The following is an 18,399-nucleotide window of genomic DNA, read 5'->3' as shown; positions in this document are numbered from 1 at the left end:
AATTTCATAGACTATATTAAATAATTCTCTCATACAAAGAAAAACTCAGTTGATTTATATTCTAATACTAACAGTCTAGATGGTGCTATAAACAACATATTTATTTGGAATTATCACTGTCTAAAAATCAACAACATTAGTATTAGTAACAACGATTATTATTCTACAAAATGAACCATAAATGTAACACACGCATAAAAATCTCTTCTTAGAATTTCCTTCCTCCGAAAATCTGGAGGAGGTAAGACTCCTCCACAAGTTGCATCAGTCAAGACAGACTAACCAATTAATTTATGTAATTTGTTACTACAAATTTATCTTCAATTGTTATGATGAAAGCATCTTTGGGGCGCGATGAGCTTGGAATATCAATTCCTAAGAAAAATCTGTCAAGCACACACGCGTGAAGCTTCGAGTGGAGTTAGAGGGAACGGTCGACATTCATTGATGAGTAAAAAAAAACTCTGCGGATCGCAGGCAGATCGTAAAAGGTGGGTCGAAAGGTGCCTGCGAATCGCTGGCAGATCGTGAAAGGTGGGTCCAGGTCACCTTTCACTGTCTGGGAACGCACGCATTCGAGAAAAGGTGTGCGCCCCAAGAGTTTTCACCACAACAATCGAAATCGGAACTATTTTTAAAGGGTACAGCTCTATATACAGAGAACCGTCCGGCCTCCACACAAAATCTTGGCAAAAACCCTATCAGTACCACCGATGGAACGATCTCTCGATGCTCTTAATTACTCATATTCGCATAAGTCAACAAACCAGTCAAATAGAAATTCATGTTAATGTCCGAAATATCCTCTGAGCCTTCGAAAGACATCACAACTTCTAACAGAGTTACAATCTTTTGTACACCACCAAAAAGTGGTGTACGTAATCTCTGAAAATTTATTTAGCCAGATGGCTTTAATATAAATGAGTGAACTTAATCGCTTTGATGGTGAACATGTTTTGGAGAGCCAGGAGATTTCCACAAAATTTTGTTCTCGAATTTTTTTACGCCGTGAGTGAATTGTATGTTTCTAATAAATTTCTACGTCTTAGAGACTATACCAAATCTTTAACGGACTACAGACCGAAAAAACTCGAGGCTTTCTAGTCACTGCATCAACCGTCATCTATTGACCCTTGTCTAGTGCAACACTATAGCAACATCGTTAACATTATGGAAGGGTGAGTTCAACCTATACAAAACAGTTTTTCGTGATCCAAACATCATGCAACAGATTTAACATTACCATAAATAAAAGCCTCTCTATATGGGACTCTTTTTCTTGTACTCCGCCAGGGAAGGAGCAGAGAAATAGACCGAAGTGTCTCAATAAACTCTATTGCAATTTTTTTATCTAAATCGCAAATCCAATCATCAACTCGCCGGAAAAATTATTGAAATGAACAAGAAACATGTGACCGTCAATTTCCAATCCTCGTTAGAATTTTACCGATGAATTACGATTTCACGATTAAAATTTACGATCACTATTAATGTGGTTTATTTAAAAAATACTTGTGTAAAGATGGGAATTAAAGATCACTAGGTAATCTAAATCTCAGCTCCTTACCAGCTTCTTCATAAATGTTAGCAACAAAAAAGTATAGAGAGGCTCGAAAATAGGTGAACCTCGCACCGATATTCCTTACATAAGTCGTGTAGCAATGAAGACTAGATTTTTAAACAGAGTATCAACTTGTAAAGGTAATTTTTCGTCCGATTGACGTTACACAAAATAATGGATTATGTATATAAAATATGAACATACAAGAGAAGCAATAATTTTGGATTTCTTCCTCGATTACATTTCCTCGAATCATCCAAATTTGACATATTCATGGACAGAAAATCATTTGAATACGATGCAATATATTCCTTATATTTTCAAATCACTCTATAACAATGAATAAGTAAGATAATGTGCATGAAGCAAATTTATCGCTAGGCAATTAACCTCAAGTATGCAAGACTCCAAGGTAGGCATAAGACGATCGACGATGAATTGTTGGGTAGCGAGTATATAGACCTATGGTGAGGAACGCTTACGTAGAGGAAGCCTAAAGCAAATTAAGCTTAGTAACGTCCGTTAATTAGATTCTTATACTTATATGCGAACATTAAATTCGTAGGGTTTTCTTTCATTCTTCTTATTATAGTTGACGGAAACGCATCAGTGAAAACCGTTGCCGTTTTAGTTAGACCGTAAAGTTAATTGAAATCATTAGTATTCTCTTTTCTGAATGATTTAAAACAACATATTATACAAATTATGTACATAAGAAAAAGTATGAATTCAGTGGTGGCTTGTTGGATTTTCAAACCACAAGAAGAAATTTTAAAACTTATTTGCGATTTTAACGCTAATAAATATGAAGTTGAAGAGGATTTGCATAGCGGTTGGGTCTGACAACAGCAGCAGTCAAGCGCAGCCAAAGGGCTTCAATAGGTCACTCAGAGAAACATGTGAGACTTTGTATAAATAACGATGTACTTTTTGTTCTTGTGTGAGTCATATTGACTGTCTGGCGTCACCGCAGGGCGTATCAGTGCTACGAGTAGAAGTAAAACACTATTTACACAATATGACCTCATTCATTTTGCCGAGCGCAGTTACATCAGACGAAATTAAATGTCTCAACGAGTGAGTAAAAAGATGTGTTCCAAAAAAGATTAATGTTTAACAAACTGTCCAGTATGAAAAAATTCAGACTGTATGTTCTGCTGATTCGGCAAGTTTGAATATGCCTTTGTTTGCCATGGATAATTTTAATGCACAAACCTCCTTGAAATTTTGGTTAAACTTTAATGCGGCGGTGACTATCTCGTATCTCTTCAAAAATTTCACAGAATATCTCTCAAGTAATGTAAAGAAGCAGGCGTTGGATGACGTGAAGTTGACGCTTTAGCATTTGAAGCCCTGAAGCTGCCGCTGAAATCCCATGTTCTGCTGCTGAATCCTTGCGCACGTCTTTGAAGGTGGATTCCTTACTGTAAGACGCACTTACCTGTAAAAATAACAAGTTATTACAACAGAGAAAATTGTAAAATTGCAGCTCATAAACTGTCTCTAATGGATAATTGATTTGAGTGTCATCAATGACCGATCATAATGAATGTTTTGTTGACAAACTGAGGGAAAATATATTATTCAGGGACTAAGAACACATCTGGAATCAAACTGAGGTTTGAAACAAGGAAACACTCGTCATTCTAATCAAAGGGACAATTTATACTAAAATAATGCTAGTGGGACAAGTATCTAGGTTATAATATCAACTTTCTAGATTGTGATAAGAAAATTTCAGATAGAGAGAGACGTTCAAGCAGCTGAGAGTGTGGGAAAAGATCGAGGATGTGCAGTGAAAAAATGTTGTGGGCACTAGAAATTTAATCTAATACAATTCACAGAGTTATATTCAATTTCGGTCTTCTCGTATTGCAGGAAAAAATCATGGAAGTTTTTATTCCACTGAAGTGACCACAATGTAACTTTATTAATATAAAATCTACTGTTCACGAGCAACCGAAAAGAAACGAATTTAACTTAAACGAATGAATGAATTCAAATGATTACATCTCGCTACATTCAGGATTTCAAGAAATCTATAGGCAGAAATAAAAAATTGTAAAATTATGAGAAATTCGAAGCAAATTTCCAGAAATGAGATCGTAAGCATGGAAATTTAGTTCAAACGTTGAAATACAATTACTACTATTATAGTCACACAAAAAATTCAAAATACACACCGAGAGATAGAGAGAGAGTGAAGTGTATGCATATGTGAAAACACTCAATCTAGAGAGAATTTACCAATAGATCAAAAAGCTATAGAGAATTAATGTATGTTTTTCTGAAAGCAAACGGCAAAAGCGTGTGGCAATACAAATGATCAACGAATATTTATTGCCTCATGTAAAGCTTAAATTTTGGACTGATATCGATGTGTAATTTCAAACCCTTCACTGCTTGATACGTTCATTATTTTCAGGTAAGAAAATTGTAGGAAACAATATTGTCTGATCAGGCGTTAGAAGAGCAGAATGATTGACTCAGTTGTGATACATAATTTCGCATCGTATTTAATGACCAATTTCGAGGTTTCTTAGGGAATTACAGCGCATTTTTATTCCTCTATTTAAGGGCCCGTTAGCATTTTTAAAATAAAAATCTGTTATTAAAAACAATTATCAACTATGATGGTATGTTTCTCACGAAACATTATTAGCTTTGCTGATGATGTGATAAGCTAGTAATGTTTTACTAGCGGAAAGAGTTTAACTAGGTCGACCAGTCTTATTTGGACTGGTCTTAAAATTAGAATATCTTCTTTCACCAAAATTAAATGCTTATGGCGATTCGCTATCGGTGCCAAATGCTTAATATATATCCAAATAGATTTAGGTTTATCAAGTGTTTGTGAACTTGAAGCTCAGGATATGATATGTATATACATGGAAGCGAACATATTTGCCGTTGCAATGTGATGAATAAAAAGGTATTTAATCTCATATTAGGTTGCAATTTATTGCAGTTGTGCAAATTACAGAACAATGATCATCTTCATTTTGGAACTATTGATTTCCCCTGATATTTTTTTAATTATTTCATTTGATTCGAAGCAAGCCAAGTGCACTCGATTACTGAGCATGTTGGTTAACATCAAACACTGAGGTCACGTATATAAAAAAAAAGAGAAGTAAACATTGACACAACGACACTATCATTACACACCGAGAGGATTGGATGGTGAGCAAACACACCGAAATGAGGAGAAAATAATCGAAACTCGATGTAAAAGTGGTAAAAGATTTAATTTTGTAAGAAGTTCATTTTGGAGGTGGAGTAAGTGTAAGGCTCATTTTCTTGCAAATGAAGATTGAAACAAGGATGGCAGTGAATATATCTGGAAAATAGAAAAGCTGGACATAAGGGTGGTTCATCGAGAAAAGTCTTCATGAATTATATCGTAGAATGAAATTTCTTGAATGGTTTAGTGATATTAAAATTCGTACGGTGCGTGCGACTAAAATGAATTCCATAGAGTAACATATTTCTCTGACATAAGTGAGATTGTCATCGATTCTACAGAATCTTATGCTCTGTGACGAAAATGTAATTAAAGATTCAATGATGTATTTGTAATGGACACAACTATTAATATTGTCGTTGTAGCCAAATTTTAACCGTTCTAAATTTCAAAGTCCGGAAAATATTCTGGATGTTAATTACTCACATTAAGTTACCTCAACTTGACTTATTTTTATAACTTTTCTGGACCTCTTTTGAGTACAGAGCGAGTTTTTCAGTAGAGAATATATTTTCCAATACAACTTTTCCAAAGTTCTCCAATAAAAAATTTTGTACCCAAGCGATTGACTGGAATAACTAATGGGGATAACAAATTTGCAAAAATATCAATTCCGAGGGGGAAAATTGATAACCCCCGACAATATCGAATAAGTAGGAACGTTATAATATTTTTAATATCACGTAAATCACGTAATGAGGCGGCATGGTCGGAATAAAAATTTATTCGGTAATAGATTATGTAATCAGAGTCATCGTTAAATTTATTATTGTGAAGAAAGGATAACTCGCCTTGCACTGAAGAAATCATGAGTTACAGGAAAAGCAAGAAAGGCTGGCTCAGGAAGATAAGAATATAGCGATGAGATATAGAGCCATTTTTGCAGATCTATATATTTAAACAGGAGGACACATATAGAGTAGCCAAGTATACGAGATATGTAGTATGTATACATAATATTGATATAGTGAGAGTGTTGAATCAAACGCTTGCACTTACCCCCGCTAATCACGTGAAATTTTTCTAATTTTCACCAATTAGAGGGGAAGAGACAAAAATTAACCAGGTTAGTTTGCATGAAAATGAAAGCAACTCACGAGACAAATCAAAATAATATCAGAAAAATCAATTTACTTTCTACGCAGTCCCAGGTACGCTCTTATTTCATGAGTACAGCTCAAGGCTACTAGTAGCGAAGATATTATAATACAAATTGCACACAGTGTATTTATTCAAAACTAGTTTGTTAAAAGCAAGTATAATTTGTGGCTAGATTTAGTTGTACTGTTAATTTAGGAAAGCTGATTTAATGAAAACGCAGGAATATGATAATTGATAAAAGAAAATGTGCATAAAGCCCTCAAATTAACGATGGCACTTATAGTTCTAGCTTTGAGATTACTTGAGTTGCTTACAATGACCACAATTCAATACTCTTTGAGCATTACGTGTATGCAAATATATTTTCTATTTAATTTGTGTACGTGAAACTGCCATTGTTATTTAAATGTGTTTTGGTTTAAAACAGAAAGTTATTAAACAGTTAAAGGTTATAAAATATTTTATTCACGGGGCAGTCAAAAAAGTTTCGTTTTAAACCCAACCGAAAACCTATAGACTGGATGATATAGGATGTTGTAATACCAGACTCGCCATGTGTGTTCATTCTATTATGTTAGGGTTCTATTTGCCGATGCGTATTCCGGCATGACATATTCAGAAAGTTTTCCAAATGAATTTAAGGTTTTATTTCAGTATTTTATCAGTTGATCTAACCACAATTCCGATTGTTAAGATTTTTAAATTGCCTCTCTGTACCCTAAGAATTTTGGCATCCTTACAAGAAAAAAACTAATTTTGTTCGGAATTTTGATCAGCATATATAAAATGATCGATCAACAAATTTAATAAAATGACATTTCTAAATAACTGGCCAAATAATAAATAATGAGCTATTTTTTATTCAAGTTTCATGGATATCAAAATGGAATTTTATAAAGGACCTCTTCTAATTCCACAATTTTCAAGACGTTCATGTGAAATGTATCATTTGCGAGTGTAGGTGTTAAACTGAACTATGTTCGCTGCAAGTAATTGAGCCTTCAAGTCAGTGTATATACAAAAAATATTCGTTGTAGAGGAAGCTAATGTTTACGGTGATAATTACTGAAATATCAAACAGTCTAGCGCAACGTTACTTCATTGCAGTGATTGAAGAAAATGTTTAGTGAGGAAACTATATGGCGAGTTCAATGTCTCATAATTTTTCTACTCACCATCGGTTGCAGTAGAAACTTTTTCTTTTTTTTTTAAAAAAGGAAAAATAATCTATTTAGCTACCAAATATCGGATAAAACAAATCAGTGCTGAACTAACACAAAATGATCATAAATGTAAGCTAAAAAAAAGCCAGTGCAGATTTGTCTTTTCGATCCGGGCTTTTTGTGGTTCAATATAAAAATTTTCTATCCAATCCGATCCCTAAAATGGCTAATCCTACATGAAAAACTAATAATGAAACATAAATGAATAATTTTCAGTTTAACAAGCACCGTTATTTAGGTTCTCATTCATAACATTTAAGTATAATCTTTAACTCTATATTATTGGTGTTTTAGAACCAGCAGTAGGTCACTCACCTTCGATCTGCTGCTTGACTTCGCTTATTTGCGTCTCGATGGTGTTTTTCAATTCTGCAAAGAAATGACACAATTTTGATACTTATTATTCGCAAACTAAAAAAAGACCGAGATCTTTAACATCTTTCTTAGTATAATGTAAATAAAAATTATATAATAATAATAATAACATTCCTTTTGGTTTTTGGAGATATTTCAATATATCTCTGTCATGCCGAAGACTGCTAGCAGTAAATCGGTGAATTTTTTATGCAATATAACGTATCGCCGGCGCTTGAAAAAGCTACACTGCAAGTGTTTTAAATAGAAATTTCATATTAATGCTCAAGGAAAGCGTACGAAAATATTTTTTAAACGTTACTTACACTGGCATTTCATTAGAAAAAAACATGGAATTATAATTGAGGCATGGATGGAGGAGGATTTTTTTACAAACGTCATGCGAGAAATCTTAGAGTAAATCAAAGTGAAAACAGTGTAACAAAAATTTAAAGCTATCGTAACATTCTAAAATCGGTCTAAAAAATTCAGCTGAAAGCAGAAGGCTGGATCAAAACTGCAGCAATCAAGCAGAGTGCACGTCGAGCTCCACGTATAAATGTCGCTCTCTTGTCTCTGCCGCGCGGTCGTAGGAAGGAGCCTACAAATTTCAAAGGCCCCCGTGGAGTCTGACATTATATAAACGTTTGCAGAGTTGAGAACGCGCTTAAATATTACTGGCCCTGCAATCTGGCAGAGTGATGCCGCTTAGGAAAGTAATGCACGCGGGACTACGACCTCCGCTACTGCTACTTCTTGCAACACAAAGATGAGTCGCAAGTTTCTGGGGAATATCTTTCAGGAAGCAAAGTATACTGATCTAAAAATCTATGTTCGTGAGAACCAGTGAATAATTTGAAATAATTTACGCGTTCTATTATAGAACTAAACTCAACATACATACATACGTAAGTAGACCCAGAAAGGTTTATTGAAAATATAATCGTCGATCCAGCAAAATACATTGCTGCTGAAAACATTTTTTTTCTACTGGCATTGAATGCAACTAAATTGTTAGAGTGAATAATATTTATATATATGTAATTACACAAGTATAGTGACGACAACAAGAAAACTGCAAGTGCGAGAGGATAAAACGCACAATACTGGGAAATTTTACCATCGAATTTTAAGTCATCGTTTCTTCTACTTGAAGTCAAATGAATAAATCAATTCAATTAGATGATCTGTGCGTCGCGTAAATAATATCTTTGTGAAACAATATCGCTGACAGCAACTTACTCGTAAACTCGTCCTGGTCCGCAGCCTCGGCCTCAGCGGCGAGTTCCTCAGGAGTTTTTTTCTTCCTCATGAGCGGGTTGTCGGGCATGGCGGGCTCAAAGCTCTCCTCGGGTTCAACCTTCTTCTCGATCTTGTACTGAGAGCGAAAAGTTCAGACGATCAACAAAAAAAATATAAATTTCATCATAGGAGTTGATGCACGGTAGGAAAAAGCTTGAAGATGCGATGGATGAAAAAATATAACTCATTACTTACTGCAGTGAGTGACAGAGAGCGCATTTTCTCGTCGACGAAAACATGAAGTCACGGACGGACAGACGGACGGACAGAAGGACATGGCGAGCACAATAGTGCATTTTTTCCATAAATGAGAAAATGCGATAAAAATATGGACAGAGGTTTAAAAGTAGAACATTTCAAGTTTAGAATTGGTGCAAGACAAAATGGAATATTAGTGGTGGGAAATGAATATACTGTGTGATGAAACGTCAGATGGGGTGCACAAGGAAGGATTAAAGTTTATGTCAGGAACAAATTATAATATACAATTATAATGATTTGAAGGAGAAACATTGAAAGAAGAAGCGCCTTGTTCTTACGCTAAATAGAATCAGAGTTAGAATTCATTAAATGTTGGGATACAATTATAAATTAATGCAATATGACTCCTGAAATGACACAATATTCAAGTCCGCGACTAATATTACAACGCCTCCATGTCGAAAAACCACACCGAAACTCACTGCCTACAAATGTTTCACAAACAATTACGAGCAATATATTAATGAGATATAGCTTGGACCAAAAATCTCCCCAACCCTTCACTTCGAGAACAGCGGTATAACTTCCTTTATACTGAACTCGGTGTAGGAACGCTAAGCTTTGTCGTGGCCGAGTGAAACGGGCAGAGCAGATTTTTTTGCGGTTGATGGATGAAGTTGCGTTTGTAACTCACACAGGCAGAGACTGATGACTGAACCTGTGAAAGCTCTTTGCCAGGGCCTCACGGATAAGAATCATCGGAGGCCGATGATTCTCTGAAATGCGGCTTGCTCTGAACAATCTCGTGATTCCGCTGTTACACAATTTTAAATTGATGCTCAAGTCGTAAACTGTTGGAATCTCGTTCGACACACAAATATTTTCGGTATACTTTTGATTATTTGATCATAATGGTTTGAAGTGTTTTATGCTGCTGATTCCTTCCTTGGATGGATTTTTTACTGAGTTCGAAAATTGTGATTTTATATGATATAAAAATGCAAGTACTTTATGGTTACGATTGTGGTTTTTCTCAGGTAAAAAAACACACAAAGAGTTGTCAGCGGGGAAAAAAAATTTCACCTGGCAAGTGGAGTCTGCACCAAACTTGGGCAGTGAAATTAAATAAATTACCAGCACCATTACGTACACTAATCGGATGAGAGCGCTGCATTTTTGAGGTGGAATATTGGCTTACTTGAACGCAAACGAAAACGCGCCCGCCGTATCTGTAGTACTTTTGGAAGGCTGGTCCTCACAGAGCTCCATTCCCCAGTTGTAATCCTACGTCGTGGTCGACTCTAGAAGTCTCTTCGTTTTGGGACTTCATTTCTTGTTGGCCGAACAGACGCTTCCATCAACCATAATGCTTCAGTAAATAGGAAGGGCCTTGGCCAAAACAAATACGCGACCATTCCTTTAACCTCCCCTCCGTGACTCATGTTCGTCAACTTCCCAATTGTTCAGAGAAGTTATGTAGGTAAAAATTACCTTACAACGACATAATCGTTAGCTGGGATCACCTCAAAACGAGATGTTATGAAAATATGATGTGAAATTTTCTTTATGAGGGCACAAATTAAACGATTCCAATGCCATTTGTACCTGAAGGCCTCGTAAAGAAAGTAACTCATAGCAGACTAAAGGGTAAAACAGCTACAAAAATGACCCACAATTGAATCTGCGCGAAATTTACAGTATATCAGCACGAGACTAAAATACGCAAGGCTTCATCCCAAATGAAGTCCATTCTTATTCTGAAACGGCAAAAAGATCGTCGGAACATACTAAGCTTGGGCAATATCAGTCCCACTCGAGTACCCTGGGGGTCATTCATTAAAAGATATTGGCTTTCTAGTTGGGAGGCGAGGGAGGTGAGCGTCTGTTTGCAGTCAGTAATGAGCTTCATCTGCCAACATTTATCAGGCATCATTGGCACTCCATCGACACTCGTCCGCCGACAGATAGCAATTAAAAGTGACTATGGAAATTTTTCTATTATTTCCTGCGTGGCTCATAAAGTGGCGTGATTGGATTGGCGAACTTTACAGTTTGGAGGTTGCAGTTTTGATATAAATTGATGGCTTGAATGAACAAAGTTAATTAGGTTCGGCAATAGAGCGGCTGAGCGGGAAAAAGCATTCGATCGGCCGCGATTTTCATATTGACGCAGCTTAGGATGGACTGCAGTGTAAAGCAGTTCATTTATGTAAAAAATACAAATACCAAGAGATCAGAAAAATGCAAACATTACATATTACATCGCAAATGAAATACATATTCCATAGAAATAATGATTTGAAGAGCGGGATAAACGGAAAGCCTTAAATATAAATAAAATTCAACGACTTTTCCCAAGTCACGAAGCCAAGGAAGTAATGGATTATGGCTCCACAAATTCACGCCAATTCGCCCTTCATGGATAACAAAAAGCATAATATTTTCTAGGAATTTGAGCGCAATTTCTTGCACCAAATTTCAAGCTCGGCGGTTTCCTGCGTCGGGTTATCACAATCGATGACGGACGAGCTCAGCGTTGGCGCCTTGCCAGTTCGTTGCTGTGGCCTCGGATTGTCGTCGGGCCATCACAGTGCAATGGGGCGTGAAGCGTGGCATGCAACCAAGCGCCACTCAGTGTGGTCGGGGAGTCCTATCAACACTCAGTGTGGGTTAGGGAGTCCTATCCCCTCTCAGAAGGTTTCGGGGAGTCCTATCCTCTCTCAATGTGAATTTGGGGAGTCCTATAATCAACAATTTGTGTGGGTTAGGTAGTTCTATCCCCTCTCAGAGAGTTTCGGGGAATCCTATCCCACTCAGTGTGGGTTAGGAAGTCGATCCTATCCCCTCTCAGAAGGTTTCGGGAAGTCCTATCCCCTCTCAATGTGAATTTGGTGAGTGCTATCAACACTCAGTGTGGGTTAGGGAGTCCTATCCCCTCTCAGAGGGTTTCGGGGAGTCCTATCCCTCTCAATGTGAAATTGGGGGAGTCCTATCAACACTCAGTGTGGGTTAGGGAGTCCTATCCCCTCTCAGTGGGGTTTAGCGAAGAAAAATGTTGGAGAAAACCTGAAGTTTTGTGTGGCATAAACCATACAAAGTTCAATGATTTAAGGAAATTTAGTAGTCGACAATTTGAAATTTTTTCGCGGTTTTTGGAGGGAAGCAGCAAAATAAAGGATGGAACTGAGCAAAATTCCCCACCTAATCTTGCCCATGGAGAGGGAGGCATGGAACACGATCCCTGTCATTCTTCCATGTCTCCCCACGGGGCTGTGAGGGGGGGGGGGCTCCGTACCCTCTTTCCATCAGGGGCATTCTTTCGTCTTCGGCTGGAAGGATGCCAGAGAATTTTGGAGGTCCGTGTGTTTGCGTCGGTGTTTTCGACGCGAGTTCATAGGCTTTTTTATTTTACATTGGCTCATTGGCTGTCTCAAAATTTCTTCGCGTAGAACATTGGACGAAATTCTCTTGAGCATCAAGGCATTCTCATTTCGCTTTAACATCTAAAACTTTAGAAAATTAGACAATTTTTGTTCAATTGGATCAAGGTATTGAACTCCACGTAAGAAATTAGTTTCTTACATTCATCCGTAATTGAAAATAGCTAAATTTCTTCCAGTTAAATCGTCCTAATTTCGGTGATTGTCCGCTAATGACTGCATTCGATGCTGATATTAAAAGTGGCAACGTAATTTTCGAAATAAAAAGGTCAAACCGATTTTGAACATCTGCTAATCACGATTTCCAGTTAATAAAGCGTGAACTATAAATTGTGGCTGAACTACATAACAAAGAAATATTTTATAATTTCGACTGTTCATTGGTGTTGCTATGACATAAATGCGAGGCAAAGTGGTAATTTTTAAATGCTAGGTAAAAATTGTTTCCTAACGAAAAAATTGTGTCAAGCGGCTAAATGATTCTATTTCGAGAATTACGATCCATTCCTGATATGGCTTGCAGTCTCTGAAATATTTGAGAATTCAGTATTGCAAGAAACCGTTTCTATTTTCGTGTCACAAAGCTTGAATTTTAAATTCGAAACACAAGACATTGTTATATTTAATTACGAGCAAAAATGCTGATAAAATTCTGATGGTTATATGAAAAAATAGCAAATGACCTTTAACGCCATTCAGCGTTTAAAAAAAGCGAGGATCAACAGAAACTCTCAAATAAAGGTCCATAAATGCTAGACTCGACAAAATGGCAATAGATACCATTTTCTGGCGGAAAAGAACGTAGATTTGTCAGGTTACGGTTTCATCCAACAAATCACGGCCATCGCACCTCAGGGGCAATTTTTCACTGCCGGTTGCTCGGGATGAGCCAAAGTACCACAGTTCGTTAGTGCCACGGCTAAACCAAACCGCGTATCTGAACGCGGTTTTTCGCGCGGAAATTCCAGGGAAAGAGTATCCCGGATATTGCACGTGGACGAAATTGATGTGGAACGATGCAGGGTTTTAGTGCAATTGGAACGCACTCATTGAATGTGCACACACACGGAATAATAATTATTGATCGAAAGAGAAGTTTTTGCGGCCAGTGACTGCGGAAGTTGTGTATTACATTAATTTACTATGGAAATTAAACCTATACACGATAAAATGATACTTAAGATAAAATGATGTTTTACTATAATGTTCGCTTTAATGTTTTTATAAAATCAAGAAATTGTTTTGCATTCTCGAAGTCTAGCATTTATAGGCCTCTTATCTTAAAGAAAGCGAAAAATATAACAACAATTTCCATTTATAATATCAATCCCAGCATAAAAGTAATAAATGATAAATGCAGCCACGTAAAATAAAAAATTCAGAATATAAATAATGTTTTCGAGAGTGAAGTTAAAATTTCCCAATACTTTAGTGTTCTGAGATATGATCAATCTTAGATCATATCTTAGAACACTAAAGATCATATCTTAGAACACTAAACTAAAGCTATGTCAATCAGGCACCATCCATCATTCAACTGACAGCGGGGGAAGGCAGGCTTGTGATCATCTTCAGTCTCAGATAAAAACCACATTAAAAATTAAGCCGCCGATTTATCCCCTTTGAGGTGAACTAGAACGTTGAAAAGTTCGGACACGTTCTTTTACCAACACGTGAAAATTAGCTATGAAATCACTTGGTTGAGAACATATATAACTTGATTATATTATAATTAATATTATTATTCTTATGATTATCATTATATAATAACAATTAAATAAAGTTCTGACAAATTAAAAAATGTTTGCCTCTTAAACTTGAAAGCAAAATAAGTAAAAAGAATGGAGTTAAAAAAGTACTAAGACCACTTGATTACTTACGTAATCGCGAGTTTATCATGAATTTAAACGCAAATAAAACTGTCAAAAAGAGTGGGAAAATGGCTGACAAAGCAATCAGTTCAATGAATATGCAATTATAAATTCGTTTAAAGTATTAGATTGAATAACTTTAGGTATCAGATTGAATTATTCTGTCATTTTACCGCATACTGCATTCACATTTGCTTGTTGAAATATTATCCTAAAAAATATTATAGAAAAGTCGTACCAAATATGCCATCAACCTGCATTGATAGGAAATGTATTGCCGTTATATGCTTTATCGTTAATTCTATCAGTTCAATTTGATCACCTACGTAACCTATTTTCGTCGTGTTCACTATCGAACGTCAATTAGGAATTAAATTTGGTTTCATTTTGTGATAATTTTGGAGACTCTAGTAAAAACCCAAAATGGCTACCCAAAGCGCTTATACCATTTTTAGCGCATTTTCTCATTTATGGAAAAAATGCACTATTGTGCTCGCCATGTCCGTCCGTCCGTCCGTCTGTCTGTCTGTCTGTCTGTCCGTCCGTCTGTCGTGACCTCAAATTTTCGTCGACGAGAAAATGCGCTCTCTGTCACTCACTGCAGTGAGTACTGAGTTATATTTTTTAGAATTCAAAACTTGATTATGGTCACTCATTATTTCGAATTTTCCTCACGAATAACGTTACAGATCTCCGAAAGTAGAAGCTTCATTTTAATTCTTATTCCGCTCGTCGGGTATAATTTTTACTTCAAAAAAAAAATTTATAAAAATTAGAGCTGCCAAATTAAGCCCCGACGTGTTCGAGCAATCAAAATGCATTTTAAAAATCAGTGACATGTCGACAGCTGTCAGGCCTTCGTATCAAAAATAAATAAATCAATAACTAATAATTATTTGATAAATGCGAAGCGATGGACGCGTTTCGCGTCAACTTCGCCGAGCGCGTGAAACTCTGCGAAACATTTTGTTCACGGACACTAGCAACGATGTTTCGTATTTTACGTTTGTCTAATTATTCGTAACTAAACATTGGTAATGAACTTTTTTTAGAAAAAAGAGCCATCGCTCGTCGAGACAAATGATGATATATAATGATGAATTTATGCATTCATGGAACACGTTTCTGGATATTATATGGAAAATCATGCAATAAATTATTAACAATGCATGAAGATTTTCCTGATGATATTTATTAATTAAAAAAAAACTTTGATAGTGTCTATTGAAAATTTGATTTTTTATATGTGTTCAAATATCATGGTAATCCATGCATTTTTATTATTTGGTCACATTTTGAACCAAAAATATCGTTTAACATAAGATCATGACGCTAAATTGCTTTCATTTAAATATAACGAAAAGTATAAAGGAGAATTAAATTATTGGGCCAATACATTTGGATATTCGTGAATTTTTTTCAGAAGTTTTTGCCTACATGCAGTGTAGAATACTCTCCAGACGATCAGCAATCATTCAGACAATCAGGAAACATATCAAGCGCTAGACACTGAAGTAATTCCTGACGAATTAAAACAATATTGATCAGACTAGTGGTAGTATTCGTACTCTCGTTAATACGAACCCTAGATTGTAAATTCAGCGCAAACAAAGCAGCTATCTAGACGTGGCAGCACAGAACAAAACTGAGCTGATTTCATTCTTTTTACTCCTACAGCAGAGGAACGCTTGCAGGCGAAGTAAACTCATATGATAATTAAGCGTATTATAGTTCATGTTTCAATTAAGTAAGTGTGCTCATAGAACATTAGATAACTTGATTTAAGTACCTTAGATATCGTCCAATAACCAAAATAGTTTAAGTAGCTTAGATATCGTCCAATAAACAAAATAGGTGAAAATCAAAACAATTACGCCACCCTTGGGTACAATAAATTAAGACGCACATAATCCCGGATTTGCGGTCCGTTTACGCATTATGTGTGGCACTTACGAGTCTAAATTAAATGTTATCGCCCAGCCGCTGAATTAATTGGCTTGTATTCAGCATCGTGGATTCTACATCGTCGCGGGCATTCTGATCACCAACACAGTAATACTGCCATACAAATTTCTTACGACGAAATGATATTCTGCGTGATTTTATTGAGTATCCCATGAGTAAGGTTCACGAATAACATGATTCTGGATGCTCCGATATGTTAGTTCAAGGGTAGTGCTGAAATGATCTAGTTTTTATGTTACATAAGTATGAAATAATGCATACTTATTACACAATTATTATGCACACATAAGTATGCAATTTTGCAAACTTATGCAATTACTTGTTGCTTATTTTTCATATTCTCAAACAAAATATTGAGGGAACACTCATTGTAAGATGACAATATGTTGTGCCGTCAATGCTGTATGTTCATAACATATGGTACTACTCACACACACAGAAAGAATAGTGCCGCGAACTGATGGAATTTACAGAAGTTCATGATAATTTAAGCAATAATGACTTGAATATGTTACTGACCGACCGTCAGGTTGTAGCGGGCCATCTATCGGCCGCGCTAGCAACGCAGTGCGTTCATGTTTAAAACTGCAAATGTTCTCCATATGCAACTACAGATTATAGGATGTACACGTACATTTTCCTTCCAAATTAGCCGTGCAGCAATCGTAAACTTTACTATGGACACACTCAGGTCCTCTGAATGTAATATGACATACTTTTTTGCTCAGTTTTTGTTCACGACTAGCAGTTACATCAACGCCCCTAGCAGACGAATTAATGATGTTTGCTAATTTATGGGAATCTAATCTATGAACTGTGGCATTTTCCAGATTTTATCGAACGTTTAAATATACTTTTCATACATAGAAAATTTCCTGGGCTTATTAGGGTAACATGGGGCAGCGAGCCCACTGCGGGTCANGAGAATATTTACCAATATTTTGTTATTAAATACAAAATGTCACATGACATACCTTAATATCCCGAGATGAAAGAGAATATTTACAAATATTTTGTTATTAAATACAAAATGTCACATGCATGACATACCTTAATATCCTGAGATGAAAGAGAATATTTACCAATATTTTGTTATTAAATACACAATGCCACATAACCCACCTTATCCCGGATACCCTGTCTCATTAATTCCCTCTCTTCCTCCATCTTGCGGTGCTTCTCCTTACGTCTCTCCTCCTGTTCCGCCAGAGCCTCCAGTCTCTCCCTCTCGGCCTCTTCCTCTTTCTCCTTGTCGGTCTCGCTGCTCTCGCCACCTCCCATCGAGCCTGAGCCAGGTATAAAAATTCGTGAAGTTATTTAGTTGGTTAAGTTAGTTAAAGTTTAAATTGTGATAAAGTTGATTAAATTATGAAGCATTCATGTTTGAATATCGCAGGGAAGTTATAATGGATTTTTCATGTTCGGGGTTGTAAATGTTTTAAAAAATTCATCAATTGATTCTCACGTAACTCGTCGCATACTATGGAACTTGAATCATGGAAAAAATCATGTTGAATTATTAGAAAAGATCTTTAAGTAGGGTTCCATGAAAATAAAAATATTATACTGGAAGAGTGGTAATTTATCATAATTACTGTTCGGGAAATGTAGGAAGGAAAATCTTATCATTTTTAAGAATTTGAATGCTATTAAAATATAATTTATAGATTATGTTGATTCTCAAATTTTTTTCGCGAACTATTCTGCTGTTAAGTTGGCGACAGAAGTTGTGGTGATTTTTCGTAAATTAAAGTGCACTAAAGTCTTTTATGTTTTCATGGAACTGAATATTTGTGAGTGACTAAGAGCGATGAGCATTACACACTGTGGTACCTTTGCTCTCGACATTCACACGTTCGAAACTGACAATTTTCAAAGCTAACAAATTTTTTTAGTTAACGAGCCTAACTTGTACCGGAACCTAAAGTTTCTCTATGAAGCCAGTTTGTGAAGATTTACTGCGAGCCAGGCTCCAGAGAAGGACTGTAAGTTTTTAATACTACACAGTACCTCGTTTCGTCTAGCAATTCCGAAAAAAAACTATCTTCTCTACCAAAGAAAGATAACTTCTGAGAAGGAAATGAAAAGGTTATGACGGAATACCTATTGCGTTCAGTTATCAATTAAACATGCGTTT

The 18,399-nt window shown here is 36.1% G+C and overlaps 1 protein-coding gene across 4 annotated transcripts in view; it reads right to left on the bottom strand.

The window, feature by feature from the left end:
- Positions 1 to 2,516: 2,516 nt before the first annotated feature.
- Positions 2,517 to 18,399, bottom strand: part of LOC108677480 (complexin) — a 135,991-nt gene continuing 120,108 nt past the window's right edge. For 3 of the 4 annotated variants that reach the window (XM_047883515.1, XM_047883516.1, XM_018165699.2), the window contains 5 exons: positions 17,385 to 17,548; positions 8,726 to 8,861; positions 7,445 to 7,498; positions 5,805 to 5,828; positions 2,517 to 3,002 (listed from right to left, as the gene is read on the bottom strand). In XM_047883515.1, coding sequence (XP_047739471.1) covers positions 2,983 to 3,002; positions 5,805 to 5,828; positions 7,445 to 7,498; positions 8,726 to 8,861; positions 17,385 to 17,548 — 398 coding nt within the window. In that variant the 3' untranslated portion in view covers positions 2,517 to 2,982. The remainder of the gene's footprint in view (positions 3,003 to 5,804; positions 5,829 to 7,444; positions 7,499 to 8,725; positions 8,862 to 17,384; positions 17,549 to 18,399) is intronic. The other variant, XM_047883517.1, reaches the window with a different exon arrangement.

Source organism: Hyalella azteca, unplaced genomic scaffold (genome assembly GCF_000764305.2).
Source record: "Hyalella azteca isolate HAZT.00-mixed unplaced genomic scaffold, Hazt_2.0.2 contig13134, whole genome shotgun sequence".
In the NCBI taxonomy this organism is placed as follows: Eukaryota; Metazoa; Arthropoda; class Malacostraca; order Amphipoda; family Hyalellidae; genus Hyalella; species Hyalella azteca.
The sequence above is the reverse complement of the archived record's forward strand: the minus strand, read 5'-3'. Positions and strand labels throughout refer to the sequence as shown.